A 26,216-nucleotide genomic window follows, 5' to 3' on the forward strand; every position below is an offset into this window, starting at 1 on the left:
CTTACTCAGTAAGATATCTTGAGCCTACCCTGTGCAATTAAGTCAGTCTGAAAACAAACTGATCGATGTAAACATAATCTTGTCTGGGCACTCAATTTCTTTCTTATGGAATATAGTTTACCACAACTGTGAGCTTACTGTGTTAGCTTAGCTGTACCTTGATTCAATTTCACTTAGGCTACTATACTACCACCCTAGGAGAATACAGATCCTAAATATCTGAAATGATCAACATGTGCAATTATTAACATATAAAATGAACTCCGCCACTAAGAAACGCCATGGAATCTTATTGGTGGTCCAAGCCTGCATCAAGGAGGTGTTCATGAAAAAAGTCAAGCCGAGAGACTCCCAGCTCGAATACCTCCTGTTGGGGACTTCCAGGAGGAGTACCAAACATCTATTTGGTGATCTGGTTTACTCACACCAAGGTGGAAAGTATCATACTGAGTGCTGAATGGCAATGGAGTAGTCTTAAAACAGTGTTGCAAATGACCTCCTTAGGATACTAGGAGACACCCTGTTGTAATTAGCCTTCACAGCATTTTGTAGCACTATGTTGGGTGACTCATTTCTCCAGTACTCGTGAGACAAGAAAACCACAAACAATAAATCTAATGAAAGTAACTCTTGAGAGAAATTCTTCTCAAAATCAGAAGGGAGCTGTCAGTAGCAGCACACAAGAAGAAGGGATGGAGCTAGGAAAAGTTGCTTCCAGTGTAAATGGGCTACATCTAGATGGATCTAAACTATCTGGGGAAGCCAGAAGAAAATTGAAACAGGACAGAAAAGCTCACACTGATACTTGGAGCAACCAGAACAGAAATGCCAATCTCTTAAAACACTAACTAAGTCGTGCAATAGAACAGTAACTTCCAAGAGAAACAGGACCATTCCTGACACATAAATGTCACTGAAAAGCAATGTATAACAATTAATAAATTAGATGTATACCTTTTCTACATCAAATTTTTTAATATGCCCTATTGGTGTGAAAAATCTAATTCCATTATCGGGAACTTAGACTTTTCATTGCGTATAACAATTGTTACAGCAGTGTCCAGACCCCTGTGGGTAGAACAGAATTTTTTTTTTTTTTAATGTAACTGGACTAAGACAGGGAAGTGTGCTGTTACTATTGTGGTTCATAATGGTAATGAATGAAATTGTGAAGGAGACAAAAGAAAAAATAAGGGGAAAGGGAGCTGAAGGTGATGTAATTTGTGGATAACATTCTGTTATAGAGAGCAAATGGAAAGGAAGTACAAGTTTTATTATTTATAAATTTTTTATAAATCTATTTAAAATAAATTGTGTATTGATTGGTGGAAAAACACTTTTCTTATCTATACAAGGAAGTACAAGGTCAACTAAACATATTGAGTAACCATACTAGTAGTCCGGCCCTGCGGTGTAGGGGGCAACGCGTCCGCTTGTCACCCGGCGGCCCCGGGTTAGATTCCCGGCGGGGTCAGGGGTTTTTAATTGTAAATGATTAATACCCTGGCCTGGGGACTGGGTGTCTGTGTTGTCCTTAATGGTCCATTCCTCACATTCATCACTTTACACTCCTGCCATTTCCCAATACATGCAGGTTCGCAATATATGGTGTAAAGTAGGGGCAAAAGATCTTAGGTCGACGCCCTGAATAAATAGCATTTTTATATTAAAAAATTATACTAGTAATTACGGAATGAAATTAAGCATGTTAAAAGCAAGAAAACATGTTGACTATAGCAAAAAGATAAGAAAAAGATACTGCAAAATTTGACAGACAAGACCTTGAAATTGTATAAAGCTTCAAGTACTTGGAAGCGAACTCATGCATGATTGGACATGGAGATAAGTAGAAGGAAGGGAAATGCATTTTACAAGAGTATGTGGAACCTGATCAGAAAGAATGAAGTACCAAGTATAAAGAGATGACATATAAGATCTATTATTGCTCCACATTACCATATGCAGCATAGACCTGGGCAGTGATTAAAAGACTGGAGAGTAAAATCCAGGCCAGTGAGAGGAAATTTATATAAATAAAATTGTAGGGGGTCCGCTGTCTGTAATTTCTTTTGTTTTGCCAATTTTTCAGATATTTATCCCTTTTAGGTCAACTCAAGACCGAATCGGTGGTTTTTACGTTTCGTGTCTGTTTGTTTGTCTGTTTGTCTGTCTGTTTGTCTGTTCCACCATCACGTCGAAACGGCTGGATAGATCTCAACCAAACTTCATATTTAGAGTATACTCATCCCGGGGAAGGTTTCGATATGCATATCATTTTAAAATCTTTGAATAGATGGGGGTTTATAGGAAAACCAGAATGGTTTTTCCACCATCACGTCGAAACAGCTGGATAGATCTCAACCAAACTTCATATTTAGAGTATACTCATCCCGGGGAAGGTTTCAATATGCATATCATTTTAAAATCTTTGAACAGACGGGGGTTTATAAGAAAACCAGAATGGTTTTCCTCCATTTTCTCTTATACTATTGATTTTCTATAAACTCCGTTTATCGTACGTGAAACGTCTCTTCATTATAAACAACTTTCGTTATGTTCATAATTTACCTTACTCTTCACATGACGGAGAAATTTACAATTTTCCGCTGGTATCATGCTCTGCATTGAGTGACCGACAGACCGACAACGAACCTACAGGTTACCATGGCAACGTCTCTGACTGCATGCCAGCAGGGACGTAACGTATTGCCATTTTCCTCATCATGCTTTTAAATTCGTGGTTGTTCCTTTGGTAGAAGGCAAGAGAGGCGTCAATCGGCCTATCTGCGGGATATTGGCGGAATATCGTTGGATGTTATAACCGCCCTCGAATAGATTAAGTAATAACACCATTAGTCATCTTCTTATTTGTTTTCCTAAGAATCACTGGACCTAAATTTCTCCTCTGTTACCGCTTTATTATATCCATAACTCACACTACCATAATTTATTGAGGGGCATTTGATTTTCCAATACATTCACTTGGCATTTACATATTTGTCGTTATCCGGCTGTCCTCAGTTATAATCCATTTTCTATTACTTTCAACTTTCTTAACTGTAGTATTTTCTTCCTTAATTACGCCGTTTGTACGCGAGTGCTACAAACTACTGGATGTATTTCCACCAAGACTCATATTTAGAATACACCTGTCCTTGATAGGTTTTAGGGCAAATATTGTTTCTAAATCCCTGAACTGACTGGGGGTTTATACGAAACCGAAACAGTGATTTTGCACTTCCACAAAATATACACAACCAAACTTAATGGAAATCTACCTACCTTGGTAGAAATTAATTTCTAAACCTTTTTTCTCATGTGCATCATTTCGATACGAGGATTAATAAGGGAGATATCATTAACGGACCGTTTTTCTGTACAAGTCCCATCGGACTTGACTCACGAGCGGGTGCGTGTAAAGCGTATTCCTTACAACTTGAAAACTACTGAAGACATTCGAACCAAAATTTATATTTAGCATCCACCTGTCCAAAGGTAGGTTTTAAACGTAAATAACATTTCATGTTCTGGAATGGACTGGCAGTTTATAGGGAACACACATGGTGATTTTACTCTTCCACAATATATACAGAACAAGACCAACCTGACTGGAAATCGACCAAACGTGATGGAATTCCACCTCTAAACCTTTTTTTTTCATGTGCATTTTTTTGTCAGGAGGATTAATAAGGGAGATATCATGAATGGTCACTTTTGCAGGTTAAGTCCAGCGGACATAGCCCAAAAGGTGTTTTACATGGAGCAGATTCCTTATCTATATAAATCAAATCGTAAAGACTGTGTGCCTCTACACTGACTATTTTGGCGAAATTTTTGTACAGCTTTCCGTTTAAGGGGTAATAATGACCATCTCCATAATTTTTGGTTTAGTTTCCTGAAAGTCCTAATTGTTACCCGCCTCGCCCAAAATCCAGATTGCGGCATAATCTGCCAGAAGAAAAAGAAGATAATTGAAATTTGACAAAATTATACGTTTTAGCCTGTAACGAACGGAAAACATCCTAGATCATTAAATTTTTCACTTTTTATCCCCAAAGAATATCGAAATATGCAGGCAATTTTAATGATGGTGCAGACCTTTGGAAATTCCTATCACATAACGGATTGCACAATCTCCGTTCAATTTGGAATGATCTACAACGTTGGTGTTATGACTTTTTGCCGTATCTGTATCCTTTTTACGTTTGCTTTTTCTCTATTAATCGGTGTTAAGTCAATTTGGAATTTTCACATGCATAATTCATACTTTCAATTACTTATATGAAATACAGAATCATCATACTCTTCACGAAAATTGGCCCACCCAGTAGCCATATGTGAGCCAAATGCTATGTATATAGCTGTCACATTATTATCCGAGAAGTAATGTAATGCGAGATAATCTTACAAAACCTTTACCCTGTTCCACGTTTCTCACTCAATCTGACCCAAGAATAGATGACATATCATAGGACCAGCCATTTAGGCCACTAAATCCGGCATGTCTTATGGTATAATCCTTTGTCGATATGACGTACGTTTAGTAGCAGTTAATCTGTAAATGAAGGTCTTCAATATTGTAAACACGCATATACTTTCGTATGTCGATCTATATATATTCACTGATGTCGATTTTTAGCGATCGAGAGAGTGGGTCTGATATTGTAATCAGTACTCCCCACACCGACTTTGACTGGCAGTAGGAAAGGGTTCCTTCTCCAACTCCTGTGTAACTGTCATTAGAAAGGAAGGCCTACAATTGTAATGAATAGTTCCCTTCTCGATTTGACTTGCAGAAGGCAAGTGAGCATGCAGTTTTGTTTAAAACTCCCCTACCCGATTGTGTTTGGCAGTAGTCAAGGGTGCCCGCCATTATAAAGAAATGTCCTCATCTAAAATGTGACTGGCATTAGGCATAGTGGCCTGCTATTTTGATGGAAACTCACCAACTTGGTGTGACTGGCAGTAAGCTGGCTGGCAGTAGGAAAATGGGCCTGGCATTATAATGATAACTGCACAACTCAATTTCTAGTGATAGTAGGGTAATTGCCTACCATTATAATAGAAACTCCTCAACTGTAATCTGTCTGGAAGTAGGAAAGGGGGCTGCCATTTTAACGAAAACTCCCCAAATCGATTCTGTCCGCATAGTAGGCAATGGGGCCTGCAATTATAATGTAAACTTCCCAACTCGATTGTGAATGGCAGTAGGCAAGTGAGCCTGCCGTTATATCACAAATCCGTAACAAACACTTTACATTAGAAACAACGTACGGGGACCTCCCCATGCTCTTTCTCGGATAACGCTAAGAGACATGCAATTTTAAAACAATCTTATTTACTGCATGTACACTATTTACTTCGATATTCGAATACAATGTAGAATACCGTAGCGAAGCACGGGTACATTCGCTAGTTTTTAATAAGTATGAAATGAAAGACAAGAAAGGAACAGGGTAGGAAATGAGGATATCAGAAAGGAAATCAAAGTAGGAAAGTTTTCAGACTAGAATGGAGAGAAATAAACAGAGATGGTGTGGACACGTTAAGCAGATGAAAGATATCGACACAGATGATGTTGGACTAGATGAGGAACAGCATAATAAGAAGGAACCTGGATTGGAACACAGCTGATGAACAGCAATGCTTGCTGGATAGAGAAAGATGCCATTAAAATTCCAACCAGGCTGGAGCTAGGGAAGAGAAACTGATGAAGATGATTTCAGAAAAAATCTGATTCAAGAGGAAAAATAAGATAAGGAATCCTTCTTTATTACTCAAATAAACCTGTCTGTAAGATGCTTTACAAGAGTATGTGGAACCTGATCAGAAAGAATGAAGTACCAAGTGTAAAGAGATGACATATAAGATCTATTATTACTCCACATTACCATATGCAGCATAGACCTGGGCAGTGGATATTTACTAAAACAATTCATCAGTGTCTAAAGGCAATGCCTTGTCTATGCAACCTTATTTTCTGTTCTCAGTTCCTGATTTCATTTCATAATAAGGACCATAATGAAGACTCTATGCCAAGTCTTGAAGGAATTTTTTTCCTTGGTAATGCTTGGCCTCTCTACCCCGTGATTTTCCCTTCCAGCAGATTGGTAAGAAAGGTATTCTGCTGCAAGATGTGGCTAGTGAATTGAAAACAATTAGCATTACAAATTCTTCATCTCGATCAGTTTAACGCAAAATTATTAAATTTAACTCACCTAAGGTAGGATACCAGTCCTCCAACAAAATGTCGATGTGATCAACTGCTAAAGCCAACAGCTGAGCGGTACACTCTGGACTAGGATCTAACACAATTGCTTGGTAGCCAATTGGTTCTCCTGAACAAAACTCATCAGCAATCGGTCTCTTGATGACTATGGTGTCCACTGGAAAGTAGATCTCTAGGATAGAGGTATTCATCAAATCTACATCACTCCAACAGCCTTCTTGCTTCAAACGAAACCTACAAGGAACATCCAGAGCAATTTGTAAGACAATAAAATTGATGTACTGGAGGATGTTGCTGACCATCTACACTGACAGACATGTTAAAGCACCCAGAATTAAGTGTCTGATTGCAATGATATTTGATCATTTGTCTCTTTCCTTTTCCCGTGTTTATACAATTTCTTCTTATCCTACACTTCCCACATCAAGACTGAAGATCTGTCCATATGGTCCTTTGGTGAGTGTTGAAGCCCTCCCTCCTGAGGTAGCTGGGAAACAAAAATGAGCTCATCGAATTCTGAGAAGAAATGGACTGAGAACTGGGACTGATTCCTATCTATTTCAAGATGACAATGGACGAAGACATGGAGATTTTCCTTTTGTGTTTTCATGTTTGTCCTTGTCTTCTCTTTCTGTAACTCCCTCTTCCTACACTGACCTATCGTGTGTATATCCTATTTATATTCCAGTCTTTCTATATACAACTTGATTATCAGTTGTTCGCTCGTTTCCAATACTTAATATTATTTAGATACAGCAGTATGTTGGTGGAATATGAATAAATAAAGAATACAGTTTGCCTAGCAGAGATAATCAGAAACAAGAGCAAAGAGTTTTCACCCGAGTCTCTTGTGTAATGGAAGGAGTGTATACAGGGAGGAAATGTATCAGAGTAAACCCTGCCTAGAACACATCCAAGGGCCAAACCGGCAAGTTAAAAAGTTCAAGAAAGGCTTCATTGCAAATTTTGTGGAGGAGGATAGAGGTCTCATGTAAATGTTTAAGTTGTATGTTATATACATGTAATGATGCTGGAACCAGTTAGTACAAGAGGGCTCTCATTCCCATCAGGAAATCAAAGAAGTAAGGTCAGGCCCCTACAATACTTGCCCAGTATTCAAAGTAGGGTTGATGACGGGATCCAAATATTTTTTTTTTTTTGCTAGTTGCTTTACATCGCACCAACACAGATAGGTTTTATGGCGATGATGGGACAGGGAAGGGCTGGGAGTGGGAAGGAAGCGACCATGGCCTTAATTAAGGTACAGCCCCAGCATTTGCCTGGTGTGAAAATGGGAAACCACGGAAAATCATCTTCAGGGCTGCCGACAGTGGGGTTCGAACCTACTATCTCCCGAATACTGGCCGCACTTAAGCGACTGCAGCTATCGAGCTCGGTAGGGATCCAAATAATAGAGTACCCAGGTGTTAATCCTTTATCTCAATCAGTCTAATGCAAAATTATTACATTAAACTCACCTAAGGTGATACCAGTCCTCCAACAAAATGTTAATTCTCGGTGATGCATTTGAGACTTTTTCCCCCCCTAGCAAGAGAGCTTCTCTGCTCCACTGCCTTTCTCTCCATTAAAGTAGCTCTCTGTACCCAAAGAATGTTAATTATTAGTCTCTTCTTTTTTTTTTTTTTTAAACACAGAAACCAAATGTTTCTACAACCCTAAATTGAGGGTCACATTTGTTATGAATTTTTGTTCATGTGACCACCAGGTTTAAGTGCAGGCTAAATAAAATATTTTAAAAATAAAGTGAACCTGGATAATGCAGGTACCCACTTCTTATAACATTTTTCTGAACCAAGACTACTAGGCCCATGTAGTGCACGGACTCTCTTATATTCCTGTCTTCCATAGTCTTTCCTCCCAATACCTAAAAACCTCTATCTTTGATGGTCAGAACTACTCCTCCTTCCTTCATATAATGATACAAGTGACTGATAATCTAGTTGTTTTCACCCTTAAAACAATAATCACTACCATACTTCTTTGAGTATAAATTGAATCATACTAATGCAGAGAACAATTTATTTCAATAAGCTGCAACACACAAATATGAATTATTCTCATAAGGTAAGACATAGAGGGAGTATTATTTTTTTAAACTAGAATAAGAAGACAGATGTTCTATAACTTTCATTGGATGTTATCAGTGCAATAGTAGCCTAACCAACATTTTTAGATGAGAGCATTATTGACCGATAATAGCCCTTTATGGCATCAAACAAACATGTCATGCTGCCACATCATGAGTGTTGCCAGTAAATGGCTTTGGCCACTTCAGACACTGAGTTTAGGTCATACAGGGTTATAATAGGTAAAGCCATGTGCAGATATACAAAATATTATCCGCACCAGCATCCACACTTCCTTCATCCACGAATGGAAATCAGCGAATACAGCAATTATACAGCTTTATGGACTCAATGCTCTTTATATATATCACCATTTTGCCATACCAATGTGAAGGGTCGCCTCACCACAAGCAAAAATAACTGCATGGAATGTATAACTGACATGTCGAGATTTTTAGAGTATACCTGAGTGAAAATCAATCAACATACTTATTTAGAAATTATCAGGAAAATTATCCACACTGCCATGCAGTTTGCATCCGCCAACACACTAACTTCGCGGATATCTGCATGCATGCAGAGCTCTAATTATAGGACGATATCTCATCTCATAACTAAATAATAATAATTTTAAAAAATGTTGGTTAGGCCACTATTGCGCTGATAGCCTCATTTATGGTTTGAATCTATGGAAAATTCTGCAACAATGAATTTCTGCCACCATAGATATTATGTAACATAAATGTACATGGGTTGATTTTTAATAGTGGCACCTATGCCGTAACAATGTCATGAAACGTAGCTGGCAATATAATGTATACCTGAGGTAGCTTAGATATCCACCCTCCCTCAGCATAAAGGAACTGTCCCTCCACACGCAATACACGTGTGCAGCAACAACAACAACAACAGCAGCAACAACAACGCAGTTTTAAGCACGCGCTTATGGAGTACAGCTGTAATGATTTCGAAGCAAGATCAGAGGAGCTGGCTGAAAGTTGAATGCGCTAGAGGTTGCAATGCAAGGGAGTGTCATGAAGGATTGCAAGAGGTTTGCGGTGAAAGTGTATTCATAACCTTACCGTACTGTAGCACGGTGGGTCAAGGTCTTCAAAGACGGATGACAAAATGTGACAGTCATGTCGCAGCCTGCTCATCCTGAAGTGTTGACGATATGCAGAATGTGAACGCATTAGTGCTGGCGGATCGGAATACCACAATTCATAAATTGGCCAGTGATACAGGGCCGGCACCTTCGACTGTGCTGCAAATCCTGAAGAAGCGGCTGGGCATACGTAAAATAGCCTCCAAATGGGTTCCATATGATTTGACCAAACATCAAACATGGGTGCGATATGATGCAGCTCGTATGCACTTGGAGCGCTATGAACACGAAGGTGAGGCCTTCTTACGGTGGATAATCACTTGTAATAATAAGTAATTACAAGTGATTATCCACCGTAACAAGGCCTCACTTGTAATAATCACTACTGACGAGACCTGGGCCAGAGTTTATGAAACGCAACTGGAACGCCAATCAAAGGGTGGAGTCATCATGGGTCACCACGAAAAGTTACGGTTCGGCTGACCGGAACCAACGTGAAGGTCATGCTGATTGTTACCTACGACTGCGATGGTGTTATCATACAGCATACTGTTCCCTGAGTATGTACCATTAATACGGAGTATTACTGTGCATTTTCGCAAACGAACCTGGTAGCAGTTCTAAGAACGAGGACACTTCCTGAATAATCCACTCATCATTCTGCTCGACAATGCAAGGCCGCAAGCAGCAGGAGCTATAACCGAGTTGTTCAGACACTGGGACTGTGAAGTGCTTTACTACCCCCCTTATTCTCCAGATCTCAGCTCCTGCGACTACGATCTCATCCCTAAAATAAAAGCACCACTTCAAGGGGTCCACTTCCACACAGTGGATGACACTCTCCAGGCCACCGACTGCTCCGTCCGTGACCTCCAGAGACCAGGTGCTCTGAACGGCATCGAATGGCTTCCACATCTCTGGGAATGAGTGTTACGCAACAATGGTGATTACTTTGAAGGCCTGTAAAATGCCTAATGTTGTAAGTATGCTATGTATCTAAATAAAAAATAGTAGCCACTATTAAAAAATCAACCCATGTAATAAATAAATTACACACTTGATGTAAAAATCAGTAACTCAAGCTCCCATAGTCAATTACAAAAAGCACTGAAACAGCTGCCTCACTCATCAAAAATCAAAAGTATTAATTTCTACAATACCTAAGCTGGCGATAATCAACTGGAGAGTTCTTCATGGTTGGAAGCACTTCTTTCATTCTGAAAAGTGTTGTATCAGCATATCGCAGCTCCATGCCTGTCTGCCACAGGATCCATTCAGCTCTCACATCTAGCAACTGGGCTAATTTAGCATCTTGCACAACCTACAATGAATTTAAAATGAAATAAAATTATGAATATAATAAATTTTCTATAAAATAACTGCAATTCCCTGAAAGTTAATAGAATATAAACAAAATTTTTAAGTTTAAAAGTCACAAATAGAAAAAAAGCTCCCTCTTTCCACTTGGAATTGTCACTGTGTTTATTCTATTATGTGTTTATATTCACATTCCTCTCTTTCTAGCTCTCTCTGTGGATCAGTGGTAGAGTGCTGGCCTCTGGATCCCAAGACTGTGGGTTCAAACCCAGCTGAGATAGTCACATTTTTAAGGGCATATAAAAATCCATCTGCCCCTCCATGTCGTACGTCAGCATAAAAAATTATTCTTGCAACACAACTGGTGTTTATCCAACAAAATTAACAAAATCTCAGCCATTAATCACCCAACAAAGAAGGAAGGACATCTGGCAGTAAAACAGGGATAAGTAAGTATATGGTAGAGAAAAACGGAATGTCAAAATTGACTCGCAGACGTACTAGACGGCGTCAAGTCAAAATACCAGCAGATGGTAGCTGAGGCCATTGTTTTTTATTATTATTATTATTATTATTATCATCATCGTACGGCTCCTTGGCTGAATGGTCAGGGTTGAAGCTTTTGGTTCAGAGGATCCCGTATTTGATGTCCACGGTTAGGGATTTCATTCACGTCTAATTAATTCTTCACTCTTGGGGATCGAGCATTTTTGTCCCAACACACCCCTCTTCATATTAACACATTACACCACACTACCATCCACCAAAGAGCGAAGCAATAGTGAATATCTCGCTTCATATAGGGTTGGCTTCAGGAAGGACAACAGCCATGAAACAGTGCAAAGTCCAAATGTGGATCTCAGTTTGCACCCGCTACCTTTACAGGATGAGAGAAAAGTGGTAGAAGGAGAATAACTTTATCTGTCACTTGTTCCTTTAGCTCCTAAACTCCAAGTGTGTTCATAACAGCCCAGGGGTGAATTCACATATGGTACATTAATAATGGATGTATCTGAATTGAGTTACCATTTATTTAAACTTCTGGATAAAACATTGATCCATTTTTCAGTCCCACAGAGTAGAAGACATCAGACATGATCATCTTTAGATAAATAAAAATGGTGAAATGAAACACATCTAATTTCTCACACTTCGATGGTAACTATTACAAACAATTTAGAACCCATTTAATTTTTGTATCCAAAGGCATTTATATGAAACCATTATTTTCATTATCATAAACAGAAGAACTTTTCAATATTTGTGAATATACAGAGGAAATATCTGTCAAGAAAGAAAATCTATTTTTTACAAGTTGCTTTATGTTGCACCGACACAGATAGGTCTTATGCGACGATGGGATTGGGAAGGGTTAGGAGTAGGAAGGAAATGGCCGTGGCCTTAATTATGGTAATTCCTCACTCTTGGGGACCGAACATTTTTGTCCCAACACACCCTCTTCATATTAACACATTACACCACACTACCATCCACCAAAGAACCAAGCAATAGTGAATGCCTGGTGTGAAAATGGGAAACCACGGAAAACCATCTTCAGGGCTGCCGACAGTGGGATTCGAACCCGCTATCCTCCATATGCAAAAAGAAAATATACTAAACCTTAACCATCATGTAAGATAGTCAAATTAAGGCAAAATACAAAGCTAGTAAACGAATAAATATTGGTGGGTGTACAAATATCCACATATGAGCAGAAGATGTCCAATTGCTTTGGTAAGCTGCTTGTCCTTTATGAACTCTACAAAAAGAGAGCTGAGAATATTAGACTTACTCAGGAGTCAAACGTGAACACCTCCCAACACTAGACAAGTGTGTTTACTGTCTTTTGTCAGCAAAATCACATAGGATTGTGACAGAATGAACCAATAAGCTACACGAGTAGTCAACTGCAAAGAGGAAGGGGTGGAGAAAGAGGAATTTAATAAATGAATGTATGCTTCAAGTTATGTGTGACTGTTAAAGTCATAAGCAAATCAATCAATCAATCAATCAATCAATCAATCAATCAATCAATCAATCAATCAATCAATCAATCATACTTTAAACAAATTTGATAAAGATATTTTGGATATGTCCATGAAAGTAAGCACACTGCTTTGGAGTTTAGAAGATCTAGATGCAAAAGAAAGTTAAGAAAGGTTTGTTCTCTGCAAATGAAAATGTATTTCAGAGAAGTGAAGGTGAACAAATTGATACTTGAGAGCGGACAATGTTACAGAATTTTTGAAGTTTTCTTTATGTGGTTGTTTATAAAAATATGTCTCGAATAATAATACCGCCAGGCTGAGCAGCTCAGGTGGTAGAGCACTGGCCTTATGACCTCAACTTCAGAGCTCTTGATCCTAGCTCAGAATAGTGGTATTTGATGGTGCTCAAATTCATCGGCCTTGTGTCAGTAGAATTACTAGCATGTGAAAGAACTTCTGTGGGACAATTCCAGCACTTTGGCATTGCCAAAAACCATAAAAATGTAGTTAAAGGGACATAAAACTAATAACATTATTAAAAATAATTATCTTTTCAACTACAAGGCACCTTGAAATACGATCGGACTAAGCCAGGATTGAAATTGCCAACTTCTGCGCAGAAAGTCAGTGCTTTATCATCTGAGCCACTCAGCCAAACAAGTGTGGAAATGTAGAAATAAACAAGTACGATAATAATGTTATTGATGCACAGAAGGCCTGTAGAAATTTCAGACGAATTAAGAACACCGCGATCAGAACAAATGAAGAAGTACTAGGAAAATAAGAAGAATCAAACAGTACAACCTTCAAAGAAAAAAGTGTACATGGAAGACTCAAGTGGTCCAATGTGGCCAATGAAGTTAATAATAATAATAATGTTATTGGCTTTACGCCCCACTAACTACTTTTACGGTTTTTGAGATGCCAAGGTCCTGGAATTTTGTCCCACAGGAAAGGAATTCTTTTATGTGCCAGTAAATCTAACAACATGAGGCTGATGTATTTGAGCACCTTCAAATACCATCGGACAGAGCCGGGATTGAACCTGGCAAGTTGGGCTCATAAGACCAGTGCCTCAACCGCCTGAGCCATTCAACTCGGCAAAATAAACAAGCATTTTAAAGGAAGTCCATATTTACCTCTTTAGGCATGATGAAGAAAGACCGCACTATGTCAACGATAGCATCATCTGCTAGGATCCTGGTGATGAGTCGAGACCAAAAACCACTCGGGAAGTAAGACATGAGTAACAAGCGCCGTATTGAGCACTCAGGATCTGAACGATGAGTGATCTCACACTGCAGATTGGGCGAAACATCTACGATTTCCTCGGGAGCTGCAGGAGCTAGTAGGAAAGAGAAGGTAAAAAAAATATCAATGGTGTTTATATTCAAAAGCATACTGGATAATTAAACTAACATCCAACTGAAAACTTCAGCAAACAAAGCTGGAAAATTTTACTGAGGTTGCAATACAACAGACATTTTCTTTTTTTTCTTTCTATGCTTGAGTTCAATGTAATTGTCACTATGCAAATTTGTAAATTTAACAATTAAAGATACTACAGGTGGAATCAAACTCAGTGGAACATTTTCTCTATTTGATGCCTATTTCAGGAACTGAAGAAAACCTAACCAGTTCACCTTACCACAAAATCAGAACCTGCTTTTGGCCTTCAAACTCATAACTATATTGCAAATAAATCCATATAACAAGTCATACACTTCATTCTTGTCAAATCAATCTGACCTTTTCTCCAGAGATGCATACAGAGGGGTCCAGAAAAATGTACACACTTTTTGATAGTTAATATCTTTGGAACAAAATGACATACCGTTGCAATTCGTGCATGGTAGCATAGTCTATCGTTTCTTCAACAGATGATGGTCACGTGAATGGTGCAACAATCTTGGTGAGAGTTTTCCAGGAGAAGACAGAGGTGCAATGAATGAAGTAAGATTGTCGTTTGAGCAACGCAAGGTCGTATTGAAGTGGTACTGGAAGTAAGAAAACATGATGGAGGTACAACGGCAATGGTGTAATGTGTACAGAACTCAGCCACCAACATGTACAACAATTTACTGTATTCGGGATAAATTTGAAACCGACGGTATTGCATAAGAAAAGGTCTGGCTGACCAAAAACATCAACAAATCCAGCTTCCAGCGCTGCTGTGTTGCAACATTCTACTAGGTCACCTAAAATATCTGTGAATCAGGATGCACTTGAAGTCGGGGTAAGCCGATCATGCGTACGACGAATTCTGAAGGCTGCAAAGTGGAAAGTGTACATTCCAAGATCGCTGTACGCCATGAAGGAAGACAATCTGGATCGAAGGATGGTGTACTGCGAGTGGTTTGAAGACATGCTTTGCGAGGATGAACAGTTTGCAGGGATGGTTATCTGGTCTGACGAGCCGCAATCCAAACTGAACGGTACTGTAAACCACCATAACTATGTGTACTGGGCTCCTGAAAATGCTCACGTTCATGTGGACAAACATCTTAATCTACCCCGTATTAATGTATGGTGTGGTCTGTCATTGCACGGTTTGATTGACCCATTCTTCTTTGAAGGTACCGTAACTGGTGAAGTGTTTCTTCATATGCTGCAAACATCGATTTTTACCTGCCATCCGAGAGGTGTTTGGAAATAAAAGATTTTACCTACAACAAGATGGCGCTCTGCCTCACTATCACAGAGATGTCAGAGCCTATTTGGCTGAAGATCTACCTGGAAGATGCATAGGTCGAAGAGGAGCTGTTGACTACCCACCACGGTCTCCAGACGTTACACCTCCTGATTTCCACCTGTGGGGGGACTTTGAAAAATGAAGTTTATCAACAGAAGCTAGCTACACTGAATGAGCTACGAGAAACCATCGAGATGTCCTGTGCGGCTATCACACCGGCAACACTGATAGCCGTAGTTTGGTCAGCAGTTCAGTGGTATTGACGTTGTTTGGCTGCTAACGTGGGTCACTTCGAACACATAAAATAACCTTCCCCCCATGTAAGAATTGTAACAGTATGCGATTTTGTTACTTTAATATTGGTTATCAAAGAGTGTCTACATTTTTCTGAACCGCTCTGTATATAGAGATAGGAACTATTCTTTTCAGTGAGGTATATACTGTACACAGGCGGAGAAGTAACAATCGTATAAATTACAATTAAATATACTTTAACAGTCTCTGTGTGTGTCATTTTTATGGGAACAAATTTTATTTGGTAATACATAGATGATAATAATAAGAAATTGTGAACTGGGAGAACTGGATTTGACAAGGAAAGAGCCTATCTACAAAAATATTAGTGAGCAAAGATGTGAATAATCTTTATGTTCTCATCCTTGTGTCCTTTATCTATGCTCAAACAATTTATGACAATTCTGTTTACTTGTTAAAAAGTAATGCTATAAAAGCAGAGTATTAGTACATTGTGAATAACATGTATACAGTACTGTGTGTAAAATTATTTTAAAAAATCATAGGACATATACTAGAATCATGGCAGAATTAATACAGCGTATAGCGAGACCAATGCTGTCAGGAGTGCAGCAAGTCTATTAGTTTATCTGGATCTGTGCTTGTTCTGAAGTGTTTGGATGAAGTAATAACAACAGGTAGGAGGGGGGTTATGTGGATCATCTTATAATGGCGTTATATAAACTTGCAAAATAATTCAGCTTGTTTGTTAAAACTGCAATCAGAAATTCAACGGAAACACCTTACTGTACTTCATACACTACGGAGATTTGTTTGGCCAGTGCTAAGCTGTTTACAATATTTTTGAACTAATTACAGAGTCACTATTAAGTAGTTCATTTATACAAATACTGAATTTTTTGTGAGTTTTTCATTTTGATAGGGTGTCTTATAATCTATAAAAAAATTACAAAAACTGAAGTACCAGCATTGTCATATACTGCAAGTACTCATCATTACAGGTATTTTTTGTAATTTTATCAACTATCACTAGAGATCTGTAAGTAGGAGGGAGAGAGGTAGACCCAGAAGAAGATGGATGGACTGCATACAGGAAAGATCTCAAGGAAAGGCAAAATGCCGTTTGGGACCGATTAAAATCGAAACGACTAGTTAGAAATGTCGACTCCGCATGAATGGAAGAAGAAATCTGAGATTCGTGAAACTTGAATTTTTGAGTTTTGGTTTTTCTTTGAATATCAAGGTCGTGGTTGACCAATCTGATCCCAAAAGTATGTTTTTGAATTGAAAAATCATGCCTAATAATGATTTTTATGCAAATTCTGTAGCTGAATTGCAATTCCTACCAGATATTTTAAATGCTCCAGGTGAACTTCCAGGGCGTTGAAGTCTGAACTTATCAGGACTCTGGGTATAAAATGAAGAGTTGCCGACAAGAGTAGAAGCACTGGATATAGTCATCTTCTTGTTACGAACAGCCCATCCTCGAGATCGGACTGGAATCTAAAATATAAACTTCAATGTAAATGTAAAGGTAATAAGGTTATAAATTATAAAAGAGAACAACAATGAACCATACAAAAAAATACACATCTTATGAAACAATACCAATTTTTAATCACAGATTTTGAAAGTTCTATAATTTAGTGCTTGACAATATGAATAACACAGAAAAGATATCTTTTGCAAGGAACTAATTAGATTTCATTCAAGAAGATTAAATACCAGGCAAGAAAAGGTAGTAAGAAAGCAAGTTTACTATTTTATTTTAAACGATGTGATCGTACTGCATAATAACTACATATTTATATGGAAGAGGGCCATAAGAATGTGATGACATTCCATTTTTTTAAGTCTCACTTGGATTTTTAGTGATGACTGTTGTTTGAAGGGCAAAACAATCGGAGCATTAGCCCCTTCTCACTTACAAGGACTGATATTTAAACAACAGCTGCCTTGATGAGAAACTAGCAGTGATATCAGGTAAAAAGGGCAGGCTAAATGTTTCCAAAATATATGCAAGTCTACACTGGGACTGAGTATATGGAGAGGTGGATTTAAAAGAAGATACATAATTATAATTCCTATTAATCACTGTATGAATAATGGTGTAGTGGTAAGCTGATTACCAATCATGAAATATCTTGCATATGACCATATTCAGGAACTGTGGTTTCAGTACAGAGCATGGAGCAATTAAAAAAGAACAATTGTGAGTAAAGATGGGAAAATGTGAACATCTTGGTGGAAGGTTGAAGTGAGAGCAGCTTGTAAACATGAAAAGAAAGTGTAGAGATAGCTCCAAGCAAGGACTGTTGCAGAGAGGGAATTGTACTTACACAAAAGAAAAAGAGCAAAACATATAAATTGTTGAATCCAAGAAGAATTCATGGGAAGATTTCAGTAATAACCTGGAAAGGCTAGGTCAAGCAGCAGGGCAACCTTTCTGGACAGTAATACAAAATATTAAAAAGGAAGGGATATAGGATTTTTTTTTTAAAGACGCATAACACTAACTCTATTAATAGCGTTTTGGGTAAATCAGCTTAACTCCTATCCCCAGGGAATCACTGGACAGGTGAAAGGAATATTTTGAAAATCTTCTCAATGTAACATGGAATTCTTCTGGTGACATCACAAACAAACAAGATCATGGGAAGAAGGACCATGATGTTGGTTAAGTGGAACGGATGTCATTGTCCATTGTCATAAAGCAGCAGGAATAGATGAAATTAGACCTGAAAGGGTGAAACATAGTGGGAAGGCAGAGATGAGATGGCTTCACAGAGTAATAAGATTAGGATGGAATGATTGGACGAAAGCAGTAACTGCACCTATCTATAAGCAAGGGAACAGAAAGGATTACAACTATCAAGGTATTTCATTGATCAATGTACCAGGCAAAGTGTTCACACTAGCATTTAGGAAGGGAAGGTGCAGTCAGTGGTTGCGAGTATGATGGATGAAAACCAGTATGGTTTCAGACCACAGAGGGGGTATCAGGATCAGATTGTCAGTACGCGACAGGTAACTGAAAAAGGCTACGAGAGGAATAGACAGTTAACCTTATGTTTCATAGATCAAGAGAGGGCATAAGACACAGTACCGAGAGGAAAGATGTTCGCCATACTGGGGGACTATGGAATTAAAAGTAGAATATTAAAAGAAATCAAAGGCACTTATGTTGACAAATGGGTTGGATTGAGAAGTGAGGGTAGAATGAGTTTGTGTTTCAAGTCCTTACAGGTGTTAGACGAGGCTGTAATATTTCACCTTTGATTTTCACAGTTTACATGGATCATCTACTGATAGGTATAAAGGTGAAAATTTAGTAAACAGTTTGTCCTATGCCAATGACTTGGTCTTAATGGCAAATTGTGCTGCAAGCCTGCAGTCTGCTATCTTGGAACTTGAGTATGATATAAAAATTAGCCTTTCCAAGACTAAAGCAATGTCAGTAGGTAAGAAACCTAAGAGAACTGAGTGTCAGGTTGGGAATACCGAACTGGAACAGGTAGGTAATTTCAAGTACTTAGGATGTGTATTCCCCCAAGGTTCAGCAAAGCTAATGCAGTGAGTTTGCAGTTGTGATCAACAGTATTTTTTAAGAAGGAAGTCAGCTCCAAGATGAAACTATCTTTACTCTGGTCTGTTTTCAGACAAACTTTGCTTTATGGGAGTGAAAGCTGGGTGAACTCACGCTATCTTATTCGTAAGAAATAACAGATATGATAGTAGCAAGAATGATCGCTGGTACAAGCAGGTGGGAACAATGGCAGGAGGGTACTTGGCATGAGGAGATAAAGGCTAGGTTAGAAATGAAATCTATTGATGAAGCTGTACGCATAAATCGGCTTCGATGGTGGGGACATGTGGGGCGAATGGAGGAGGATAGGTTACCTAGGAGAATAATGGATTCTGTCATGGAAGGTAAGAGAAGTAGAGGGACATCAACATAGTAATGGTTAGACTCAGTTTCTAATGATTTAAAGGTAAAAGGTATAAAACTAAACAAGGCCAGAGAGCTAGTAACAAACAGAGGATTGTAGTGGCATTAATAAATTCACAGAAGCTCGCAGACTGAACACTGAGAGTCATAATAGTCTATAATGAAGATGTATGTATCTATGTATTTCATCTGTGTCCAGTTGAAGTTTGCCATATCATGTACTGAAATTATTAAAATATGCAGTTAATACTATAAAGAAATTGAAACATCAAACCAACCACAAAATGCCCTTGTCCACAAAGAAAGGTATTAAAGAAAGTTATAGATGTCTATGTACAGATTTTTTTGGAAAAGATTAAATATACTTGTATAATATACAAAAGCATATGTGCATGGTGTTGAAATGACAGTTTTCCTGGCATATTTTGATTTCCTGTGTATGTTCCTATCCACTTTCCTATTATCTATTTACAGTACAATCTACATTCATTCACTTATTAGTTTCTTTTCCTTTGCATATAAACACATACATTCATCTACATTTGAATATAAAGAAACTGATGTTACTGGTTTTACACTCCACTAACCACTTTTCAGATTTTCAAAGATGGCATAGAGCTAAAATTTTGTCCCAAGAGTTCTTTTGCGCACCAGTAAATCTACTATAACCAGCAGGCTGGTGTATCTGAATAACTTCAATTACCATGAAATTGAGACAAGATCAAATCTGCCAACTAGGGCACTGAAGTAGTGCCCAAGCCAGTCAGACTGGATATATAGGAGCTGTCCGAGAATTTATGTTATTAAATGATCTGTGGGAATGTAACGTATTATTTGGGTCTAGAATCACAAATGGTGCAAGGCAAAATCCAAACATCAGCTTGAATAAGTGTGCGGGGGAGGAATGAAGCCAAGATCGGAATTTGAACCTGCAAATGACTCTGCTATCAAATTGTACTCATCATCATCATCATCATCATCATCATCATCATTTCCCTTTATCCAGCTGTAGCCGGGTAGGGGCAAATATGGTTCCTCTCCACTTTCTTCGGTCTTTCCACCACTTCTCCTCCAACACTGTGTCCCAGTCCAGGTTTCTTTCTATAATGCTGCGTTGGATGGTATCCTTCCATCTCAATCGTGGTCGTCCACGGCCTCTCCTTCCTTGGATTTGCATTTCCATCACCTTTTTTGGCATTCTTTCGAGCTCTTCTATATTCTATCATTCAATTTTTCCACTCCAATTTCTTCCCGGATTTTCTCATTCCTTATTTTGTCTCTTCTACTCTTCTGTATCATACTCCTCGAGAACTTAATTTCGTCTGCCTGTATTCAACTACCCTCCTTCTTTGTCATTGTCCAAGTTTCTGCTCCGACTGTGAAACAAATTTTAACATACCTTTCTAGAAAAAAGGAGTCACTAATTTAGAGTAGCTAGATTAGTATATAGATATTTTATATCACTATTGGTCCATGCGTACTACTTAATGGAACAATATTGAATGAGGACTATGCATCTTTTTTTTTTTTTTTTTTTGCTAGTTGCTTTATGTTGCATCGACACAGATAGGTCTTATGGCAACAATGGGACAGGGAAGGGCTAGGAGTGGGAAGGAAGCAGTCGTGGCCTTAATTAAGGTACAGCCCCAGCATTTGCCTGGTGTGAAAACGGGAAACCACGGAAAACCATCTTCAGGGCTGCCGATAGTGGGATTCGAACCTACTATCTCCCGAATACTGGCCGCACTTAAGCGACTGCAGCTATCGAGCTCGGTATGCATTTTTCTAACAAAAGATATCTCCTATGTTTTATTTTATGTTTTAACACAACCCTGTTACTTGAAATGGAAACACAGAACAAATGAGTGCGCATGCATGTGCTCATGCAGATAGTACGAGAAGAAGTTTGCAGCACCTTTACCCTGACTAGTGGCGTATGGCACGTCTTCAATTGCTCTTCCGATGGCAGCAAGGATGGGATGAGCAGTGTGCGGCTGTCCCATGTAAGTGCCACCTCAAACTTGTTGAGTAGGTTAACAATGTAGCCTCGAGTATCTACAGGTCCAATGTTTGAGGATTTGAAGACATGCTTCAAGTCATCTAACTTCATGACACCTATCAAATAATTATCATCATATAAGAAAAACTACATACAAGAAGTTTCAAATAATTATTATTCTCAATATATTAACATAATCAAAAACAATAACATTTATAATATTCAATTTAGTGCACACAGAAGTTCTGGGGATGTGAATATGGAGGAGAATGGAAGGAGTTAAATGGGAATACAGGGTAAAAATTGAAGAAGTTATGCAAGGAGTTGGAAAAAATGGTACATATTATAAATTATTAGAAAAAGATACATGAATTGGAACGGACACTGTTTGGGAAGGGAATGTTTGCAAAGAATGGGATAGAAGGAATGATAAATGGTAAAAAAGGAAAAGGAACAAAACAAATTCAAATTCTGGACAACATCAAGCAAAAGAAATACAGTGAAATGAAAAGCACTGCAATGGACAGATAACACTGCAGAAGGTGGCTTATCTCATGATGAGACTTGCCTTTGGACAGAAAAACCTGAATGATCATCATCATCATCATATGGCTTTAGCAACTGTGTTGCAGACTTTTGATTTGACACCATTTAGGTACCTACATGTTTCAATGTTCCATTTCTTTCCGGTAAATGGCAGAGAATCTGGAACTCTGTTGGGCAATCAATAGCTGAAACTTAATTAAGTTTGAGTAAACACCAAATTTATTGCCTGAGATCCTTTACACACTGATATCATATGACATGGAATGCTGAATGAACTTTTTCCCACCCTTCAAAAATCAGAGTCCCTCTGCCGGCTTTGAACTTGTGACCTGAGATCTGGAAGCCAACAATATCACTGATCCACAAATGTGTGCGTGCGTAAGAAAAGGGACCACTTCTCGGGCAACAGTCAATTGTAAAAAACCACTCCACAGAGTAAAATGTTGAATTTTAGTTTTTGATACCTATGTATTGCGCTTAGACCGTCATTTACTCACTGCGTGAATTTAAAATCCCTCTGACAATAATCACTGATAAAACATGAGGTTTATTTAATACTAAGAAAAGGGACCACTTTTCGCATTGTAAGCGAGGCTCCACACACTTACTCGCTCGCGCTCATAGCTGTGCGAGCATAAGATAAGATGACTCGGATAACTTATCTTATGATAAATAAACCCTAGCTGGGCATTTTTAATAAAGGTAATAGGTTTCATAAACATCCTGTATCGTCGCCATAAGACCTATCTGTGTCGGTGCGACGTAAAGCAACTAGCAAAAAAAAAAACCATCCTGTCTGCTCCAAACATTTCCTATACCGATGCCGTCTTTCAGTGTATTTCATATGGTGTAGAAGTGTGTGATAAATGCATTAGTACAAAACCAGCCAATGACGAGAGCTACTAAGAGAAAAAATTATGACAGGAAAGAAACTTACACAATTTATCACTTCAGAGGGCAGGAGGTGTGTCAGTCATTTTTTCAATTTGAATTCGCTTGTGGTTCTAAGAGGCTAAAAATATTAAAGGAACAATTCCAGAAAGAAGGGGTGCAGCCAAAAAATTCACTGAAACGTATTAAAAACTTATCAGATAAAATCTATTCCTTTTGATGATCGTAAACATGCAGTTGACCTTATGAATATTTTCAGTGAACAAAATGCACTTGTCATTCCAGGCCGGATCCCTACAAAACGAAGAAGTGATCTCATGCTTCTCTCAACCACCATGTCTAAGAACTACGTTCATACAATATATTCTGAGAGTTGTGAATCACTAGAGAGAATTCCTGCATCACTCTCTTCCTGGTACCCCATCTGGTGTACATTTTGCAGTAACATAGTAGTTCAGAAACCCAAGACTGATCTTTGTATGACTTGCAAAAGCAATTAAACTGTAATAGGGAAACTGTCAATTATGGATGAGGAGGAAAAAAGAAATCTGATGGAAAAGGCTATACAACATATTAATCACGCCCAAGCAGAGCGGACAGCTTATAAAAACACCATAGACAATTATTGTAGACAAGGGATTAGACAACCGGAAACTCCATTGTCTCTTGGGCCACATAGCTGTAACACATACAAAGGCACAATGCATCTAGGTAGTTTTGGTTTTGCCCAACAGGGACACTTACCATACGATCCGCAACAAGTTGGACCCTTTTTCTTTTTTACAGACTACAAAATGAGTCACTTTGGTGTAGCGTGTGAACCACTTAACAAATTTGTTTTGTACATTATAACAGAAGCTTGTATTATGGGTAAAGGAGAAAAATACTGTCTTATCTCTTGTACATCACTTCTTCGAAAATTTCTGAGTAGGTGAGGAGCATTTAGGATTCCATGCTGATAACTGTGTTGGGGAAAATAAAAACTTAATGAGATACCTTATGTGGAGAGTTATGACAGGAAAGAACAACAGTTGCAAAATTTCAATTTTTGCCAGTGGGACCCACAAAATTTCAACCTGATTTGTATTTTGGTTGTTTCAAGAGAGCATTCTGGAAAAATGAAAGTGAAGTTATTGAAGATGTAATTAATCATCATCTTCCTTTCCCATTTCCAGCCTTCTGGGTTGTGAATCAAGGACCTCCATTGCTGCCTGTCTTTCAACCACTCTTTTCCTTTTTTAAGTACATCTTCTGGTTTTCCTCCCTTCTTCTCTATGCACTCCCACAGTGAATCTGTCCACCTCTTTTGGGGACTTCCTCGTGGTCTCTTTCCTGTTAACTTCTCTAAAAAAGCTTCTTTTGGCACTCTCTCTTCTCCCATTCTCATCATATGCCCATACCACTTTAGCATTGTTATTTCTATTCCTGTCCTTTTCTCTTCATTTCCAATTTTATCCTTTCTGGTCTTGCCTTCGATACCCCTTATGAATTTCATCTCCACTGCCTGTATTCTACTCTCCTCTCGTTTTGTTGTAGTCCACGATCAATAATCCACGCCCGCAAAAGTTGCCAGGTTTCTAGCACTATTATTCCTGTCGCCGTTGGCACAGAATCCGGAAAATGTAACAATTCCTACTTATGACTGGCAAAACAAGTTCCATGCTGGAATGATAAACATTCCACAAATAACCCAGATACATCACTGTGTGTATATGAAAGAGCATCCTGGTGTAGTGTTGACAAAGAAACCCATAGTTTCTGACAAAGTACCCTACACCATCCTTCCAGAAGATCCACCGCCTGGCTTCAGTGACCTTCTGCAAATCATGAAACTTCAAGGAATTAGCATCGATAGACAGATTTATTTCCATGAAAAAAAATAGTCCCTACGTATCAGAAGATAAGAAAGATACATTATGTCCTGCAGTAACATCTTTCCATGCTCCAGCAACGCCGCCACCAACCACCTCAAGTGAAAATTTTACGGAGCCGGTTTCTGTTTCTCCTTCTCTGCCAATAATTACACCATCATCATCATCTTCTTCAAAAAGTGTAATGCCTAAAAATACAAGTAAGGCTCAGAAGAGAAAACCACCAACTCTGAGAAAATTCTCCCCAAAGAAGAGGTCTCGACCCACCTGCAGCTGCTGTGGAGAGGCAGGACATTGCGACCAGATGGTGAAAGGGCATATAATATGCCCAAAACGCAGGTTTCAGCATGAATAACTGATATTCCTGTCTTATACAGGCTGTCATTAACGATCATTAAGGTATGTGTCTGGCTCCATGGCTAAATGATTAGCGTGATGGCCTTTGGTCACAGGGGTCCTGGGTTCAACCCCGGCAGGGTTGGGAATTTTAACCACCATTGGTTAATTTCTCTGGCACAGGGGCTGGGTGTTGTGTCGTCTTCATCCTCATTTCATCCTCATCATGACGCGCAGGTCGCCTATGGGAATCAAATCGAAAGACCTGCACCTGGCGAGCCGAACATGTCCTCGGACACTCCCGGCACTAAAAGCCATACACCATTTCATTTCATTAAGGTATGTAATAATTTTTGTAAAGTGCAGTAATGTTGCAATTAGTTGTCTTCAGTGACCTTCGGCAAGTCATAAAACCTCAGAGACTTAGCATCGATAGATAAATTAAAAAAAAAAAAAAAATAAAAAAAAAATAAAAAAAAATTAGACCGTAAATAATATTTGTTGGTAATTTTTGTAAAAAAAATTCTATGTCAGAATACCGGTGAACATGAAAATGTAAATACCAGCATAACTTCCAAATAGTGTTAGAAGTTATTTGTGTCACAAAGTCACCAAATTTTTAAACAGCTCTACTGAAAATTTATGAAATCTTATGTTGTAACATTACATGCTAATTTAAAGCCTTAATTTCTTTCGGAGGCATTCAATTCAATTACATGATATTAGTTACATATTATGGAACAAGACAGTACCTTTATCTCAATACCCAACATGTGGTCCCTTTTCATATGCACGCACACAAATGAAGCTGGCAAGCAAGATGATGCAATAACACAGAGCATGGGTACATGGCAAGTCAATTTAGCAGGAAGCGTACTGAGTGGGTTAAGTCACTTTTATTGTCTTTTTACAATGATGTATAAAAGTTCATGTACTGATATATTAAAAAAC

The 26,216-nt window shown here is 38.5% G+C and overlaps 1 protein-coding gene across 1 annotated transcript in view; it reads right to left on the bottom strand.

The window, feature by feature from the left end:
- Positions 1–26,216, bottom strand: part of Lrrk (Leucine-rich repeat kinase) — a 483,935-nt gene that overhangs the window by 96,564 nt on the left and 361,155 nt on the right. The window contains exons 29-33 of the mRNA XM_067152496.2: positions 21,538–21,737; positions 17,020–17,176; positions 13,866–14,071; positions 10,582–10,742; positions 6,219–6,463 (exon numbers count right to left, since the gene is read on the bottom strand). Coding sequence (XP_067008597.2) covers positions 6,219–6,463; positions 10,582–10,742; positions 13,866–14,071; positions 17,020–17,176; positions 21,538–21,737 — 969 coding nt within the window. The remainder of the gene's footprint in view (positions 1–6,218; positions 6,464–10,581; positions 10,743–13,865; positions 14,072–17,019; positions 17,177–21,537; positions 21,738–26,216) is intronic.

Source organism: Anabrus simplex, chromosome 8 (genome assembly GCF_040414725.1).
Source record: "Anabrus simplex isolate iqAnaSimp1 chromosome 8, ASM4041472v1, whole genome shotgun sequence".
Classification (NCBI taxonomy): domain Eukaryota; kingdom Metazoa; phylum Arthropoda; class Insecta; order Orthoptera; family Tettigoniidae; genus Anabrus; species Anabrus simplex.